Source organism: Euprymna scolopes, chromosome 14 (genome assembly GCF_053919585.1).
Source record: "Euprymna scolopes isolate OS-2025 chromosome 14, ASM5391958v1, whole genome shotgun sequence".
Lineage (NCBI taxonomy): Eukaryota > Metazoa > Mollusca > Cephalopoda > Sepiida > Sepiolidae > Euprymna > Euprymna scolopes.
Genome location: NC_136495.1, coordinates 69,377,780 through 69,396,524, shown reverse-complemented (window position 1 = coordinate 69,396,524; position 18,745 = coordinate 69,377,780). Strand labels below are relative to the sequence as shown.

General features: G+C 30.4%; 1 protein-coding gene across 1 annotated transcript; it reads right to left on the bottom strand.

Annotated features, from left to right (window-relative positions):
• Positions 1 to 245: 245 nt before the first annotated feature.
• LOC145293063 (uncharacterized) lies at positions 246 to 18,255 on the bottom strand. The gene is made up of 2 exons (XM_080139415.1): positions 18,169 to 18,255; positions 246 to 6,488 (listed from the first exon to the last, which is right to left on the bottom strand). Exon 2 carries the CDS (start codon positions 5,796 to 5,798, stop codon positions 3,996 to 3,998), a length of 1,803 nt encoding a protein of 600 aa, XP_079995541.1. The 5' UTR covers positions 5,799 to 6,488; positions 18,169 to 18,255; the 3' UTR covers positions 246 to 3,995.
• Between the last annotated feature and the right edge of the window lie 490 nt (positions 18,256 to 18,745).

Below are 18,745 nucleotides of genomic sequence, written 5' to 3'. Positions count from 1 at the left end.
AACATAAGTCAGAGGACTAGGCAAGTGTTTAGTCCAAAAATTTTGTAGAGGAAGGTTTTAAATAAAACACTATTTGAGCAGTTGGCGTGGGAATCTATCGAACATAAATAGAGAAATATTAATATGACGAACATGATAAGAAGATAAATTGTGAATATTGTCTGAGAAAATGAGAAAAGAATGCATAAGAAAAAAATCGTACTACTAAAAAGTAACAAACAAATATATAATAAACAAATCTGTCATGAAGACTGTCTCTGAGCAATAAAGTGACTTTATTGCTAAAATAAAAAGATTGTGTGTCAGCTTGGTGAATTTACAGACAGTACAAAACAAAAATTCAAACTCTATCCAATGGCACTTGGATTTATTCCTGTCCGAAGTTAATTGGTTTATAATATATTGTTAACATTTAAAACTTTAATTTTGGACAACAAAGCTGAAATATTTTGACACTTCCAGGCAATTTCTGAAAAAAAAACTACATTCTCACTTTTGAAGCATTTAACTGAGTTACCCCCTTTCACTGTATTAAAATACTGTCTTTAAATACTTAGAGAAATATGTTGGAATTCCCCGTTTTAGAAAATAAATAAAGGAAGGGATTTCTAACAGGGAAAAGAAAAAAATGATAAAATGAAACGATTGAACTAACTCAACACTGACATTTTATTTGAATTTATGCGGTCATGTTTTTGTGTACTTGTTACTAATTTGCTTTGGAGCAGGTTTTAATGTATGGCAGCTGTATGCAAAGTGACAACTTGGTAAGGAAGAAAGACTATAAAAAAAAAATGCATGCACAGACCGACGTGGACATTAAAGAAGACGATCATGTTAGAGACATGGGTGACGTCACAGCCAAAATGAGAAGTCACGCATAGCAGAAGAATGAGAAATAAAGTCTTTTCTAAAAACCTGAAATAGGAATTAAAGTTCTTTCCTATTCTTTGTCTCCTTTGCGATTGAGTCTAAAACATGTTGGGCCCTGAGTGTCTATATCTTAAAACAAACGTGTTATTATATTAACATGTGTGATGTTACACATAGATTAAATGGATAAAAAAACATTTAAAGAAATAAAGCTATGATATAACCCAGTACATAGCCATACTCTGAAGAATATTTGTTCATGGTTGACTTTCCCAGAGAAGGTTCTTGGATGTCAAATTCATATACAGAGATTTTTAGGGAAGACTAAAACTGCTGCTATGGTTTCAAATGATCTGAAATAACAGCAAGGGGAGACTTGATTCCAAATATTTCGCATATATTATATCTCCCCTCTTTTGGAAATAGGGTAATGTTGTGGAGACGCCCACTAATTAACATAGGCGGGTGAGAGAGATATATAAAGATATCAATCACCAATACCAGGGGAGTTCAGCAACCGACGGCCAAGTAGGCAAGACGCCTATATTGCCTCCAGTAAGATATGCAACACGCCACCTGCCGGAATATCTCCAACTGAAGTATATCTGAAGACATGTAAATATGTATATAACTTTTCTTCCTAATATATTATTGTATACCTTTACTTTCCATGTTCTTGTTAATTATTTGTGCAGACACAACAATATCTCCAGTATCAAATAATCTTTATACACTGTGAAATTTACTTCATGTATGAAAACCAAAGAGGAATGATATAGCAAATAAGAAATATATGGAATGAAGTCTCTGCTTGCTGTTAATTCAGATCATTTGAAATCAGAGCCGCAAGTTTTAGTCTCCCCTCCATCAAAACCATAGGTTTTGGGGAAATGTCAGATATTGTGTAATTCATATGCAACACAAAGAAAACAAATGACTATGAGCTAAACATTGGTAAAGGTGCAGTATCTTTTCACCCTCAAAAATCATTTAAAATTACCACTATTATAGGTTTTCAAGAGTGCTGAAACGAAAATAACATTTAACATTCCAAGAAATGAGTAGTTTCCAAGATAAGAAGAAATTATAGTTTTAAAAAAATGAGTGTCACCTTTATTTCTATATTAATTTAACGTAAAATGAACGCCCACTTTATAGCCACCTTTTTGGTGGGTGGGGCTGTTATTTTTTTAGGGGTGGTGTTTATTTGGTAGTTGTGGCCTGGTAGACCAACACAAAACCTACCTTTAAACGCTGTTCTTTATAGGCATTAGGGTATGCTGAAAACGAATATTGCATTTAGATTTTATGCAAATAAGTATTTTTCCGAGTATAAAGTAATGTAATTTTTTATATGTGGTTGCCATTGTTGTATGCGCATATTTTTTCCTTGATACTTGGAAAAATACTAATTTGCAGAAATTTTAAATGCAATATTTATTTTCAGGACACCAGAAAACCTATCGAAATATATAGTTATATAGTGTTTTAAGGTTTTGTGTTGATCTACCAAGCCATAATAAACACCACCCTTCAAAAAAAAAAATAACAGACCCCACAAAAGGTGGCCATAAAGTGGGATCTCACAAAAGATGGCCATAAAGCGGGCTTGTTAAATTAATATACAAAAGTGATCCTTCACTTTTTTTAACTATAATTTCTTCATATCTTAGAAACTATTCGTTTTCTAAAATTTTAAATGTTATTTTCGTTTTCAGCACCCTCGGAAACCTGTAATTCTAAAGGATTTCTGGAGTTGGAAGAGAGTGTGACTTTATAGAAATATTTTATGGCTGTAAAAAGAGCCAAAAATGGCTCGGATGATGGATGACCTCCTTAATGTGCGACCTTAAAGGCAAATATCATATAGCCCACAACACAATTCAGGTAAATTCCTTTTCAACGAACCTTCATTTGTTAAATTCTGATCAATAGTTCCTGAAATTTGGAACTTATAAAACTGCCAAAAAGGTGAAATATGTATATATAGAGAAATATATCTATACTCGTAGCCAAATTGAATATTGAAATGCTTATATCTTTGGTTCTATCTGACGAAACTACAAGAAAATTTGCAGGCTTTTTAAAGATTATAATACTAATCTATGCTTACAATTTATGGCAATTGGTAAAAAAGAACCTATATTTTCAAAGAAATAAAATATGCCCAAATTTGCCTACATTTGTATATACAGTGTCCTAGCAAGCAAGCTTCAGTTTTGCTGCTTTGGGATGAATTTTGCATAGGGTTTTTTTGCTGGGTTATCTCCTCTGTGGTCTTACCAGGCTACTAATATACTTGTCATTTAATCTTGTGTTTAATAGGCTTGTCAGTTTTTACTTTGTGCATCAAATAACTTTTGAAAAGTGATCTTATAGAAAAAAAATGACTTACATAATCTCTGCATAATTATAATAAATTATATTTCCGTTTTAAACGTAAACTTTAACAACAGACAAAAAGATTGAGGCTGGTCTTAAGTGTGGGTTCTTTAAAGTTTTATAAAGAAAGAACTATCTGAAAATGCTAAGTAATACACTTTGCAAGAAAATTGTTTTATATAAAATTTGTTTGCATGTCCTTTAAATATGATTAAAAATACTGGCATTAATCAATTGTATATTTTTCAAGTATTTCGGAATTTTAAAAATTAAAGTTCTCTGAAAACGATAACCTTCAAAGAATAAGATTTCCCTATTTTCTATTTTAAATCAGTTTTAAGCAAAGAAGAGGCTCATTTGGAGGGTAATACTTTATTTCCTCATGAGTTTGGTTTTTTTGTTAGAAGTCTCTTTTAAATTATTTTTAGCTTAGTTGCTTTAGTGGAGTATCCACCTTTTTATCATTTGTCATACTATCGCAAGAAACGCTTAATTATTTTCAGCCATACAGAAAAGACTTTTTACTCTAAGAAACTTTCTCCTAGTTTTTATCATTTAAATATTTGGTCAGGGTTTTCTATTGAGAAATATCTTCACATTAGCATTGCTGAAAATATTTTAGGGGCATGACTGTTTCAATATATTGTAGTTCATTTACAATTAAAAGATCAAAGGGCCTCGTAGAACTATATTCCTTTACACATTACAAAAATATCCGAGTGATCTCATGAGAATCATCACTAAACCTTGAGTAAGGTAAGAAATGAAGAATAATATTCTCCAGTGTGTGATCGTATGTGTCTTTTTAATTGAGAATTGGTTGAATAAGCTAAGCCACAGACTTCACAGGAATAAGGTTTCTCTCCGGTGTGTGTTCGCAAATGTTTTTTTAAGTCAGAATTTTGTGCAAATGCTGCAGAGCAGATATCACAAGAATGGGGTTTCTCACCAGTGTGTGTTCGCATATGTCGTTTTAACAGAGAACTGGTCGCAAATGGTGAACTGCAGATTTCACAAGAATAAGGTTTCTCTCCAGTATGTGCTGGCATGTGTTTTTTCAATTCTAAATCAGTTGAAAATGCTGAACTGCAGACATGACATGAATAAGCTTTCTCTTCAGTATGTGATCTGCTGTGGTTTTTTAATTCCCAGTTGTTTAAAAATGTTGAGCCACACACTTCACAAGTGTGTTTGCGCAAATGTCTTTTCAAGTCAGAATTGTTTGAGAATGCATAACCACAAACTTTACAAGAGAAAGGTTTCTCTCCAGTGTGTGTGCGTGCATGTCTTTTTAATTCAGAATTTGTTGAAAATGCGGAACCACATACTTCACAAGCAAAGGGCTTTTCCCCTGTGTGTGTGCGTATATGAATTTTTAACTTAGTATTTGTTGAAAATGTCGACTTGCAGACTTCACACAAATATGGTTTCTCTCCATGGCTTTTCTGTAAATGGCATTTCAATTCAGAATTTGTTGCATGTTCTGAACCGCAGATTTCACAAGAATATTTCTGACTAGCGTGAGTTTGCATGTGTGTTTTTAATTTTGTATTTGTTGCAAATACTGAACTGCAAACTGCACAAGAATAAGATTTTTCTCCAGAGTGTAACATCATGTGTTTTTTTAATCCCCAATTGGTTGAAAACTTCGAGCTGCAAATTTCACATGTATATGGTTTTTCACCAGTGTGTGAAAGTGTGTGTTTTTTTAATTCCCAATTGGTTGAAAAAGCTGAACTGCAGATTTCACATTGATAGGGTTTCTCGCCTGTGTGCCTCCGCATGTGTCGTTTCAAGTCAGAGTTGGTTGTAAATGATGAACCACACACTTCACAAGAATAAGGTTTCTCACCAGTGTGTGTTCTCATGTGAACATTTAAGTTACTATTCGTTGAAAATTCTGAGCCACACACCTCGCAAGTACATGGTTTTTCTCCACTGTGTGTCTGCATGTGTGTTTTAAAATCAGATTGAATAGAAAATGCTGAACCACACACTTCACAGGAATAAGGTTTCTCTCCTGTATGTGTTCGCAAGTAATGAATTTTTAAATGAGAATTCGTTGAAAATGCAGAACCACACACGTCACAAAAATAAGGTTTCTCTCCAGTATGTGTTCTAAAGTGTGTTTTTAAATGAGAACTAGTTGTAAAACATGATCCACACACTAAACAAGAATATGGTTTCTCACCAGTGTGTGTAAGCATATGTCTTTTGAAGTTGGAATTTAATGAAAACGTTGAATTGCAGACTTTACAGGAATAAGGTTTCTCACCAGTGTGTGTTCGAATATGTCTTTTTAACTGATAACTTGTTGAAAATGCTGATTCACAAACTTCACAAGAATATGGTTTCTCTCCAGTGTGTATTCGTGTGTGTATTTTTAAATCAGAATTTTTAGAAAATGCTGTCCCACACACTTCACATGAATAAGGTTTTTCTCCAGTGTGTGTTTGAATATGCCTTTTTAACTGGTAACTTGTTGAAAAAGCTGACCCACAGATTTCACAAAAGTAAGGTTTCTCTGCAGTTTGTTCTTGCATGTTTGTTATTGAATTAGAACTCTTTGTGGATTTTTATTGACAGTTTTTTACAATAAATTTTATATTAATTAGATGCCTACTTATTAACATGCTTATTTACATATATCACATACTTTTGCATATATATTATTCAATGAAAATTTTTAACTTGCTAATCCATGCCTCAAAATAGTAAAAACATTTCATATTTTCCCTTGATTCGATTATTCTTGACTGTACTGGTTCTGTACCGGTTTCGCTGCAATTTGTTCTTGCATGTTTCTTATGGAATTTATTTTGAAACTACTAATCCATGCTTCAGAAAAGTAAAAGCATCTCATTTTTTTTCACCCTTGCACCCGAATGTTGACTGAGAGGACACAAACTGAAGCTATTTCATCAGAGATTCTGGTTAAGCTGACAAAAAGCCACATCTGCCATCTGCATATTGGTTCCCTGGAATAAACTGCTGCTTGAGGTTGTCACCAGACCAACAACGGATCAGTTCAAAATGAAGTTAGACAGGTGCTGGTCAACTGTATTTTGAACTGTCTTAATTCACAACGCCCCCTCCTTTCTTCTTTGTTTGCATTCCTTCTTTTGCTTTTCTTCCCCGCACTTTTCTTAATGGTAATGAAACATGTAATGTATAAACCTATGTTGATTAAATTAAATTGAATTGATTCCATTAGTTTTCACTGTACCAGTAATCTGTAAATGAAGAGAAATTTATATTAAACAAATATTACAGTAAAATAAACGAGTACAATTTTTTTCATATTGAGTACAAATAAAAATAACATATATAAAACTCGACATTTTATTTTGTAGACATACATTATAGAAGTCCACTGAGGCTGAATCAGAAGTGGGAAATTATTATGGCAGATGATGAGTATAAATATCATATATGGAGAGATTACAGAGAAAGAAATAGATCTAAATATTTGTAATTATTTTTAATTTTTAATATCATGTGGTTCATAAATGCATTAAAAATAAAATCTGATCCATGCTAGTTTACTTTTAACTTGTATTTAACTCAAAGTACTGAGGGTCAGAAAGAAAAAATTGATAAATTTAATATTCTTTCATATAAAAAGAGGTAACTTGTTATGAAAAAAAACTTTCTAAACTAATTAAATAATTTGGTTTTGTAGAAACTATGATATTTGTTTAAATAGCAATCAAGAAAAAAATATTATTATATTATACATACAGCCGAGGGTTTTTAGGTGGAATAAGTTTATTGCTGGCTGCCTAAGGCACCCTACTAAAGGAGTCCTGATGGGGATGTTCGGGAAGTTTTTAATATGTCAGTGTGCTCCTCCTTTAAGGTGCTAGCTTGACTCCTCACCTTCAATCTTGCATCACACCTTCCTGTAGTGTAATGGAATTTCTGAATTTTTTTAGATGAGGGCTGATTATTTATATTACTTGTCTTGATCAGACATTTGTACTCATCTTGAGTGTAATTTGTGCAACGTTTCAACCAAATCGATCAATACATTGCACAAATAACACTCAAGATGAGACAAATAGCCTAATCAATCAGTGGCGTAGCAAGGGCGGGGCAGGGGAGGCAGTCCGCCTGGGTAGCATTTTGAGAGGATAAAAAAAAATGAAATCTTACAAAACATCTGAAATTTTATGCCGAAAAGATTATAAATAAAAGCTAACAAAAAATCGGAGTTTTTTATGGAAAAGGTTGTACAAAATCGGAACTTTTGGATGTATCAGAAGAATGTGTCCCTATTTTGCGAGTGCCCCATGTCAGGGGGCGGTATTTTAAGGGGTTAAAAAATAGAAAATAGAAAAAATAAAGATAAATAAAAGCTAATAAAAAATTTGAAATTTTTTACCGAAAAGGTTGTAAAAATTAGGAACTTTTGGAGGTATCAGAATCAGAAAAATGTGTCCCTATTTTACGAGTGGCCCATATCAGGGTGGTGGCATTTTGAGGAGGTTAAAATAGAAATAGAAAAAATAAATAAAAGCTAACAAAGTACCTTAAATTTTATACGCAAACGTTTTAAAAAATTGGAACTTTTGGAGACATTGGAATCAGAAAAATGTGTCCCTATTGTACAAGCGGCACATGTCAGGGGGGTATTTTCAGAGGTTAAAAATAGAAAATAGAAAAAATAAATAAATAAAAGCTAAAAACATTTGAAATTTTATATCAAAATGCTTTTAAAAAATCAGAACTTTTGGAGGTAACGGAATCAGAAAAATGTATTCATATTTTACAAGCCACATCAGGGGCGGCATTTTGGGAGGTAAAATAAATAAAAGCTAACAAAATATCTTACATTTTATACCGAAAAGTTTTGAAAAAATCCGAAATTTTGAAGGTATTGGAATCGGAAAAATGTGTTCCTATTTTATGAACAGCATATACCAGGGGGCGGCATTTTGTGAAGATAAAAATAGAAAATAAAAAAATAATAAAAACAAATAAAAGGTACCAAAAATTAGGAATTTTATACCGAAAAGATTGTAAAAAATCAGAACTTTTAGAGGTATCGGAATCGTAAAAACGTGTCCCTAATTTATAATTCCAAAACCGACTGTTCTAAATTTTTAATTTAATTTTTCATTAGTGGTACTAATGATAAATATTTATTGTTTTGAAATTATCACTAAAACTAAAATGATAATAACATCAAAATACAATGTAAAATTTATTTTATTTGTAAAACAGTTTTAAAAAAGTTGCATAAATTCTCTAGGTTTTTCAAAGAAAGTAGTTGATTTACATGTTCCAAAAAATGTTGAAAAATTAAACAACATTTTTGTCAAGAAAAATACTTACAAACATCACTAATAATTAAATGATACAACGGAAAATAAGCAAAAGAAAATTACATAATTTTGGAATTGTAGAAACATTAATCAAGTATGGAATAAAAATTAACTGTAACCAGATTTTATGATCGTCATATCAGGGGATATAATTTTAAATGGGAACTAAGCGCTACACCTCAAATACTATTTAAATGGCTTTCTATTTGGTAGTTTAAATACTGCTGAATTTCTGTCAAGTTTCGAATAATCACAGAGTAATTGATAGTTTTCAAACTATTAACAAAATTTTATAATCACAGACATATTTATGATTAAACCGAAATTTATTATGATGAATAATATTCTGGTAATAGGATTTTAATTTTTACTTTTTTTTATTAATATAATAATTGTAAAAGATAATACAAAAAAATCTCCTTAGAACGCATACCTAACTTAGAAAAATCGACTTACTTGCTTTCAAACAAGAGTAAGTATTTAAAAATATGTATATTTCTTTGAGAGGCACTTGAATCCTATTTAAAACTATACTGTCTTCAAGAATGGTTTTAAACTCTATCTTAAATTGACATTTTTTTTTATTACATTTTCACCCCAAACAAGGCACATTGCCACTTTGGTGTAGGGGGATACTATCAGGGGCAGCAACAATGGGGCACTATGTTGGGATTTGGGCAGCAAGATGCCAGTTCATGTTACACATGAACTTCTGCATGTCAATACAGTTAGGGAAGCAGGAACCTGGAATGGAATTCCAGAGTCTAGCGGTTCTGAGGAAGAAACTACTGGAGTAGAAAGATCTTTTACATCTAGGGATCTGTGTGGGGGTGGGATTTAGCTACCTGTCGGGTTTGTCGAGGATGTCTACGTCGTGGGGGCACAAGTGTCTGCAGTTCGTCAGAGCATTCACCATTAAAATACTTGTAGAACAAGCAGAGAGATGCAACGTTTCGTCGATGGGACAGAGGCTGAAGCTTAGATGCCAGTTCAGGGCCTATCAGATTGGCTACTCTCTTTTGAACCTTGTCTAGGAGCGAGAGACTAGTAGCAAATGCACCAGCCCAAATGTGACAGCAATACACCATACATGGGCGAATGGTGGCCTTATAGAGGTACAGGATACTTTCAGGTGTCAGTAGTTTTCTAGCACAGTAGAGAGAGCCTACCTTTTTCGCAGCAGCCCTGGCAATGTTTTCAATATAATTGTTCCAACTCATGTTTCCTGTGAACGTTAGGCCAAGCAGTTTGAAAGATGTACTCTCAGACAAGGAGTCACTGGCCATTGCTATTGGTGGCAGAGAAGGTTTCTTGTAATTATTGAAGGAAACCAGTTTAGTCTTGGCAGCATTGAATGTGACTATCCATTTATGTCCCCATTTCACTACAGATTAGAGGTCATCCTCTTCCGTAGATGCTTAATTTTCATACCTTGCCAAAATTAGTTCCCCGGTGTCTAATTGTCCTAAATTTAATTAAATTAAAATACAAATAAGAGTAAATGGTAGTTTGCTTGAAGCATTGCTGGTAAAAGATTATATAGAAGTTTTAAAAAGCCAAAAGCAATGCGGAAAGAGCCGGAATCATGAGAATAAAGAAAAGAAAAACAAACAAAGAAATAGACGGCTATGTTTGAGTAGAGAAATGTCTAGCTGTTTATTCATCTATCATTCCTCACCTCGTTGTATAATTATTTTGCAACCAAGTTGTTGTTATATCCGATGTAAAAAATGATTTTTAATGTTTTTGATTTATTTGGGATTTTATCGGTTTTTGCTTTAATTAGCTGGTGGGCTTTGTCTGGTGTCCTTTTGTCCAATCCCCTAGGTGTATATATATATATATATATATATATATATATATATATATGTGTGTGTGTGTGTGTGTGTGTATATATATATATGTGTATATACTAGTGATGGGATGATTTCAAATGTTTTCCTGATTCCGATTCAATTGCCGATTCTGTCTTAAATTCCTGATCTGATACGGTTTCCGATTTCGATTCTTTTTAAATTTCTAAATATTTAATTAGTGATTTGTTTTTATCTTTTGGAAGGATCTAGAGATCTGACTTGCTGAAGGAAACATAGTTGACAAAGTAGAGCAACATCTTATTGAGAAGGAAACTAAGAAATGGCGAGAAATTCTAGCTAGATTGCTGGACATCATCAGGTTTCTTGCCAAGGAGAATCTAACACTATGGGGTCACCGGGAAGACATCCATAATGACGAAAGAGATCAATAAAACAAAGGGATTTTTTAGAATTGATAAATTTATTGGCCAAGTATGCTCCATGAACATTTGGTGAATGTTAACCTGGGAAAGAAAATCGCTACTTCTTATCTGTCACCAGAAATTCAAAATTAATTTGTGAGCATTTTGGTGAAGCGGGTGAGAAAGAAAATCATAAATTAGATCAAAGAAAGCAAATATTTATATACTTTGCCAAAAAAAAGCGCAAAAAGTATGTTTGTAAATTTTCAACTGACTTGATGCCTTGCGATAGTTCTCTCACAAAAAATAAATTTATCCTTATTTTCAATTCATAAATACATTCATTTTTAAAAAAATTAAAACTATTTTTATAAAGGATTGAAACATTATTAACAACAACAAATTTCCCATATTTCGTGCTGTTGTGAGTTTAGAGCGCTAGTGCGCATGCGCACCAGATGTTTACAAATAGAACGAAATTGGTGCCTTTTCCCAACTTAGTCGTTCGTTACCGACCATGTTGTTGTACCTGCTGAATTTTATGTTGAATAAAACCTTTCTAATATCTTAAAAGGTCTTTATTTTTCATTACACGTGCTTAAACTGAATGAATATACACATGGATTTCAAAATCACGGATACAAGACATTTTTTTCTCTTCGGGAGGCTTGACCTCTTAATAAAAACATTCTGAAGAAAAAGAAAAGAAAACTACATCAGACTGTCCTCTACTTGATACAGCCATGTTTTTTGTGAAAATTCGGTAATAACAACAATAAAAAAGTAAATAAAAATTATTTTATCATTTCTTAACCTTTTCATGCCTTCAAATGTTCTCATTTCAATTTATAAATTCAAATTTCAAATATTCTCGTTTAAATTTATAAAAAAAATGTTTTCTAAAATATGTGACTTTCCATTTCTTGAATTTTGCGCTTAAACCAAGCGATTACACACAAAGATTTCAAAAAGCGCTGATACAAGGCGATTTTATTTTCTGTTCGAGAGGCTGACCTCTTAATAATAACACTATGAAGAAAAAGAAAAGAAAACTACATCGGACTATCCTCTCTTTGATACAGCCATGTTTTTTAGTGAAAATTCGGACTTTAACAACAACAAAAAAGTAAATAAAAACGATTTTATCATTTCATAACATTTTCAGGTGCCCAAATATTCTCATTTTAATTTATTATATTTGTTTGTGTAGCCAATTAATTTAATTGAACATATTTTTTATAATTTGAATTATACGTTAATATATATTATATATTAATATATATATTAATGTTTACGTTTTTATTCAAATTATTGAAAAGAAATTGTTAAATTAAGATAAAATTAAAAAAGGGGGAATTGTGTAAACATTAGTTCAATGAAAATAAATATTTTGAGGGCTTTTGGGAATTTTAAAGGTTTTAACAGGTTGTCATATGCCAACAGTAGGCGGGGGTGGCAAAACAGGTAATAATATGCCAGCAGAGAGGGACATGTAATTATATGCCAGCAGGAAAGGGCAGGTAATTTTACGCCAGCAGAGAAGGTAAGGGCGGCAAATTTTCCAACCGCCCCGGGCAGCAAAAGCTGCAATCAATACAATATAAATAATACATATAGTAAATTTCAAGCCATTGGAAACGTTTGAATTTTCTAGTTTTATTATTATTTATATTATTTTCCAATTGAAATTAGTCTAAATAATTTTCATCCAAAATATTTAAAATATATTTAATAATGTAGTAAAATAATATTTAAGAATCATGATTGCAGGCATCTTGAGCTAAACTGAAGAAATACTTTACTATGAACTTATTTTAGAAAACCATGAAGCACAAGTTTCAATAATTATAAATTACATTTATTTTATAAATATTTGGGGGCATAATTCTTGCACACATAATAAAGAGGCATAAACTTGGTTCATTTCCTGAAAAAAAATGAACAGAATAAAATAAATGTAAGCACAAAAATTTATATTTATTGATATGTTTATTTTATAATGTTCCTAGCAGTAACATAAAATAAAATATGCTTTTAAGGTTTAATTTCGTATTTTTGACAGAAAAATACATTTAATGCGTTTGTTTTGCTACCAGAAAATAAAGTTGATAAAGGAATAATAAAAATAGAATAATGCAGATATTGTTAATAATAATAAAATAGAGATCAAATCCCAAATTATTGTATATGATCTATGCTAAACAGCTTATAGAATATGTTTCCAGCACATAACAAGATATCTTTTTTAAAAACTATGATCAATATATTTAAATACTCAAGAGCCATCGCTGCCATTGTCATGCAACTAGCTTTATGGTGCTAAGAAAACCTTAAATCAAATTCTGTGCTAGTCTGATGTAGACTTTGTAACCATTCTGCCACAGATTCTTATTTTTGACTGTGATTTAACTTTAGTAGTTATTTCTTTGTATTTCTTATGTGTTGGAATGATTTAATTTTAGAAGTTATTTCTTTGTATTTCTTATGTGTTGGAATAATTTAATTTTAGTAGTTATTTCTTTGTATTTCTTATGTGTGTGAATGATTTAATTTTAGAAGTTATTTCTTTGTATTTCTTATGTGTTATAATGATTTAATTTTAGTGGTTATTTCTTTTTATTTATTATTTGTTTGCATGATTTAATTTTAGTAGTTATTTCTTTGTATTTCTTATGTGTTGGAATAGTTTAACTTTAGTAGTTATTTCTTTGTATTTCTTATGTGTTGGAATAATCTAATTTTAGAAGTTATTTCTTTGTATTTCTTATGTGTTGGAATGATTTGATTTTAGTAGTTATTTCTTTGTATGTCTTATGTGTTGGAATAATTTAATTTTAGAAGTTATTTCTTTGTATTTCTTATGTGTTGGGAAAATTTAATTTTAGAAGTTATTTCTTTGTATTTCTTATGTGTTGGAATAATTTAATTTTAGAAGTTATTTCTTTGTATTTCTTATGTGTTGGAATGATTTAATTTTAGTAGTTATTTCTTTGTATTTCTTATGTGTGTGAATGATTTAATTTTAGAAGTTATTTCTTTGTATTTCTTATGTGTTATAATGATTTAATTTTAGTGGTTATTTCTTTTTATTTATTATTTGTTTGCATGATTTAATTTTAGTAGGTATTTCTTTGTATTTCTTATGTGTTGGAATAGTTTACCTTTAGTAGTTATTTCTTTGTATTTCTTATGTGTTGGAATAATCTAATTTTAGAAGTTATTTCTTTGTATTTCTTATGTGTTGGAATGATTTAATTTTAGTAGTTATTTCTTTGTATGTCTTATGTGTTGGAATAATTTAATTTTAGAAGTTATTTCTTTGTATTTCTTATGTGTTGGGATGATTTAATTTTAGAAGTTATTTCTTTGTATTTCTTGTGTGTTATAATGATTTAATTTTAGTGGTTATTTCTTTGTATTTATTATGTGTTGGAATGATTTAATTTTAGTAGTTATTGCTTTGTATTTCTTATGTGTTGAAATGATTTAATTTTAAAGTTTTTTCTTTGTATTTCTTATGTGTTGGAATGATTTAATTTTAGTAGTTATTTCTTTGTATTTCTTCTGTGGTTGAATAATTTAATTTTAGAAGTTATTTCTTTGTATTTCTTATGTGTTGGAATAATCTAATTTTAGAAGTTATTTCTTTGTATTTCTTATGTGTTGGGATAATTTAATTTTAGAAGTTATTTCTTTGTATTTCTTATGTGTTGGAATGATTTAATTTTAGTAGTTATTTCTTTGTATTTCTTATGTGTTGGAATAATCTAATTTTAGAAGTTATTTCTTTGTATTTCTTATGTGTTGGGATAATTTAATTTTAGTAGTTATTTCTTTGTATTTCTTATGTGTTGGAATAATCTAATTTTAGAAGTTATTTCTTTGTATTTCTTATGTGTTGGAATAATTTAATTTTAGTAGTTATTTCTTTGTATTTCATATGTGTGTGAATGATTTAATTTTAGTGGTTATTTCTTTGTATTTATTATTTGTTTGCATGATTTAATTTTAGTAGTTATTGCTTTGTATTTCTTATGTGTTGAAATGATTTAATTTTACAAATTTTTTCTTTGTATTTCTTATGTGTGTGAATGATTTAATTTTAGTAGTTATATCTTTGTATGTATTATGTGTTGGAATGATTTAATTTTAGTAGGTATTTCTTTGTATTTCTTATGTGTTGGAATAATCTAATTTTAGAAGTTATTTCTTTGTATTTCTTATGTGTTGGAATAATTTAATTTTAGAAGTTATTTCTTTGTATTTCTTATGTGTTGGAATGATTTAATTTTAGTAGTTATTTCTTTGTATTTCTTATGTGTTGGAATAATCTAATTTTAGAAGTTATTTCTTTGTATTTCTTATGTGTTGGGATAATTTAATTTTAGTAGTTATTTCTTTGTATTTCTTATGTGTTGGAATAATCTAATTTTAGAAGTTATTTCTTTGTATTTCTTATGTGTTGGAATAATTTAATTTTAGTAGTTATTTCTTTGTATTTCATATGTGTGTGAATGATTTAATTTTAGTGGTTATTTCTTTGTATTTATTATTTGTTTGCATGATTTAATTTTAGTAGTTATTGCTTTGTATTTCTTATGTGTTGAAATGATTTAATTTTACAAATTTTTTCTTTGTATTTCTTATGTGTGTGAATGATTTAATTTTAGTAGTTATATCTTTGTATGTATTATGTGTTGGAATGATTTAATTTTAGTAGGTATTTCTTTGTATTTCTTATGTGTTGGAATGATTTAATTTTAGAAGTTTTTTCTTTGTATTTATTATGTGTTAGAATGATTTAATTTTAGTAGTTATATCTTTGTATGTATTATGTGTTGGAATGATTTAATTTTAGTAGGTATTTCTTTGTATTTCTTATGTGTGGGAATGATTTAATTTTAGTAGTTATTTCTTTGTATTTCTTATGTGTTGGAATAGTTTAACTTTAGTAGTTATTTCTTTGTATTTCTTATGTGTTGGAATGATTTAATTTTAGTAGTTGGAATGATTTAATTTTAGTAGTTGGAACACATAGTAAAGTATCGACTAAATTGTAAGTTAATCTTTTTGTCTCTATATTTAAATTGAAAAGAAAAACTGCGCTAAACGCATTTTTGTAAGGTTTAAAAATTAAGTTGGTTGCTTATTAAAAGAAAAAAGAGAGAAAAAAAAGAAAAATGTTGACCCAAATTTCACCACGAGAACAACTCTATTGTAACTGTCTATGGTTTATTCTTATGCAAATTTGAACATTTTTCAAACGAAGTGAAAATTTTTTTGGCTTTATTTTTTTTTGCTGTGAATGTTATGCAATATTTAATGAGAGAGAAATGTTTCTTTTTTCCCTTTTCGTTTTACTTGGACTAAAATTAAGGCTTTTTTTCATTGAGTGGAATTTTATGAAATATTCTATTTTTAACTGTCAGCCTAAAGTGAAAAACTTTTTTTCTGCCGCGTGGGGACAACTCCCCCCCCCCATACACACACATAAAAAAGCCATTTTGGTTAATTTCCAGACAATTCCACAATTATTTTTATTCTTTTGCAAATGTGGTTTATCGCAGTACATTTTTTTTGTTTTTGTTTCGCAAGTAAAATTTTTTTTTGTCCACCCTCATATTGGGTTATCTCTAAGGATTTTACCAAAAAGCAAGGGATACATTGCTCCCTCCTCATTATGCACACACTCAAAGAAAGAACATTTTATTTCTTTTTATTATTTTATCTCTCTTCTCCAGTCAAAAACGGAAATAATTTTTTTTTGTGCATTTGGAAAAGCCATTAAAAGATGGAAGACGTTGAGGCAGTATTAATACAGCTAATCAAAGCTCAGATGAACCAGCAGCAGAAAGCAGAGGAAAATGTAAAAGAACGTGATTAACAGCTCCAGTTACAATTTCAAGAGAGGCAACAAGCGTTGGAGGAGAGAATGCTACTTCAACAAAAGAGACAAGAAGAGCTATTGTTAAAAATATTTGATAGAATGGAACACAGGGACAAGTTTTGCTTTTTCCCAGTATGGAACACTATAGAAACGTTCAACTACCAACCGCAGTTGGAAGGGACATTTGACGCTTTCTATCAGATATATGAGGACCTATTCACTCAGGAATACTTATCTTCAAAACAAAGTTGCCATGCAGATAGCGTATCTAGGCTAATACCATTGAAAAGGAATCTGTTTGAAGATTTTATCATTGCCACTCTATGGACAAACAGAGATTGATGGGCAACACAATCAGAGTACTCCTGGTGTCTCTACCGGAGATTAAAAGGGAAGCAGACAAGGATGACTTCATTGGTAACATAAAAACTAAGATTGCTACAAAGGGCAATGTTCCAGAAGTATTTTCGCTTTGCGATGAGGTTTTACTATATGGCGAAAGAGTAGTGATTCCCAAATGTCTCCAAAAACGAATTCTATGGGATTTTCACACAGGACATCCTGGAAAAAATCGTATGAAGAGTTTGATGAGAAGCTATGTCTACTGGCCTAATATGGATAAGGACATCAATGAGAGGATAGAAGCACTTCAACAATTTCTACACGTGTATTGGATTACACCCAACCCGAAAACACCAACGATGTTTGCATGGAAAGTGAGATCCGTTTTTGACAAGCTCTTACCCAAACAGTCAAGGTCACTAGTGACCACTTATGTACCCAGTAAACGTTTCATACCAGGTGAAAGAGTGTTTTTCAAAAGTTATAAAAACAACACATCATTCTGGGAGTGGGTACAATTACTAAGAGTCAATTTATTCAGCTCGAAAAACATACAGTGTTTACCGATGTATTCGAAAATTCAAGATGGCGTCTCACACCCTCTTTAACACCGTAAGTATGGAAAAAGGTGTTATAAATAAAAAAAACTATACAAAATACTATTAAAAACCCGCCGAATATATGTCAACCTATGTCACAGTAACATATATTGAGCGAGTTTTTAACAGTATTTTATCCGGTTTTTTATTTATAACATCTTTTCCCACACTTACCGTGTTAAAGAGAGAATAAGACGCCATCTTGAATGTTCCAATACATCGGTAAACATTGTATGTTTTTTGAGCTGAATAAACATGTTACATTGAATAAAAACACGAAAATTATATCCAGTTTGGTAGAAAAGTAATTTATCTTGCGTTTGATAACATTTATTTGTTATATATTTGTTTTTTTACAACTTTTTCGAATCTATGTGTACAGTAATACAAACCCGCGGTTCTTTATTCACATGCAAAATTGGAACGTTGTCTCATTTTTCGATATTCATATCTAACGAAAATTAAATATAATAGTTTGTACACACCCCTGTGGTAAAATAAAAAGAATCTCTAAAGCAACTAACTTCAAATAATACTTACGTTTTTATTTGACAATCTTCTTCGAATACCTTATATGCTTTCAAGATATATACAAGGTTACAAAACGGTTGAAAATGTAAGATGGCGATCTGCAGAGTAGGTTCGCAGAAACATAAAGAGGACATTTAAATTACCTATTACTAAACAGCATCGATCTCTTTGATAAGTATTATAAGTAAAATTATTATTTTATTTATTGTTATGTTTTAACGAGGAGAAATAAAATATTGGATATTTTATTCCTTGAATGTATATTAATGTAAAACAAACGATAAATCTACACTATCTAGCCTTTGTAAATACAAAAATAAAAATAAATTAAAACAATATAAAATAAACACAAGAGGAGTAAAATATTTTAGATTATTTTAAAGATAGCTATCTTATTCTGACTTCCGCTTCTTGATGAAGAATCGCCGGTGTTAACCGTAAAAAGTCCTTTTGATTAATGTTTACGTAACGATTTAAAAAATATATAATGGTTTAATTTTTAATAAAATGATTCACTAAAATATATACACTTTGAACTGCAAGGGTCTAGCGAGGGAAATAATGAGCATAAAAATATTAATGCAAA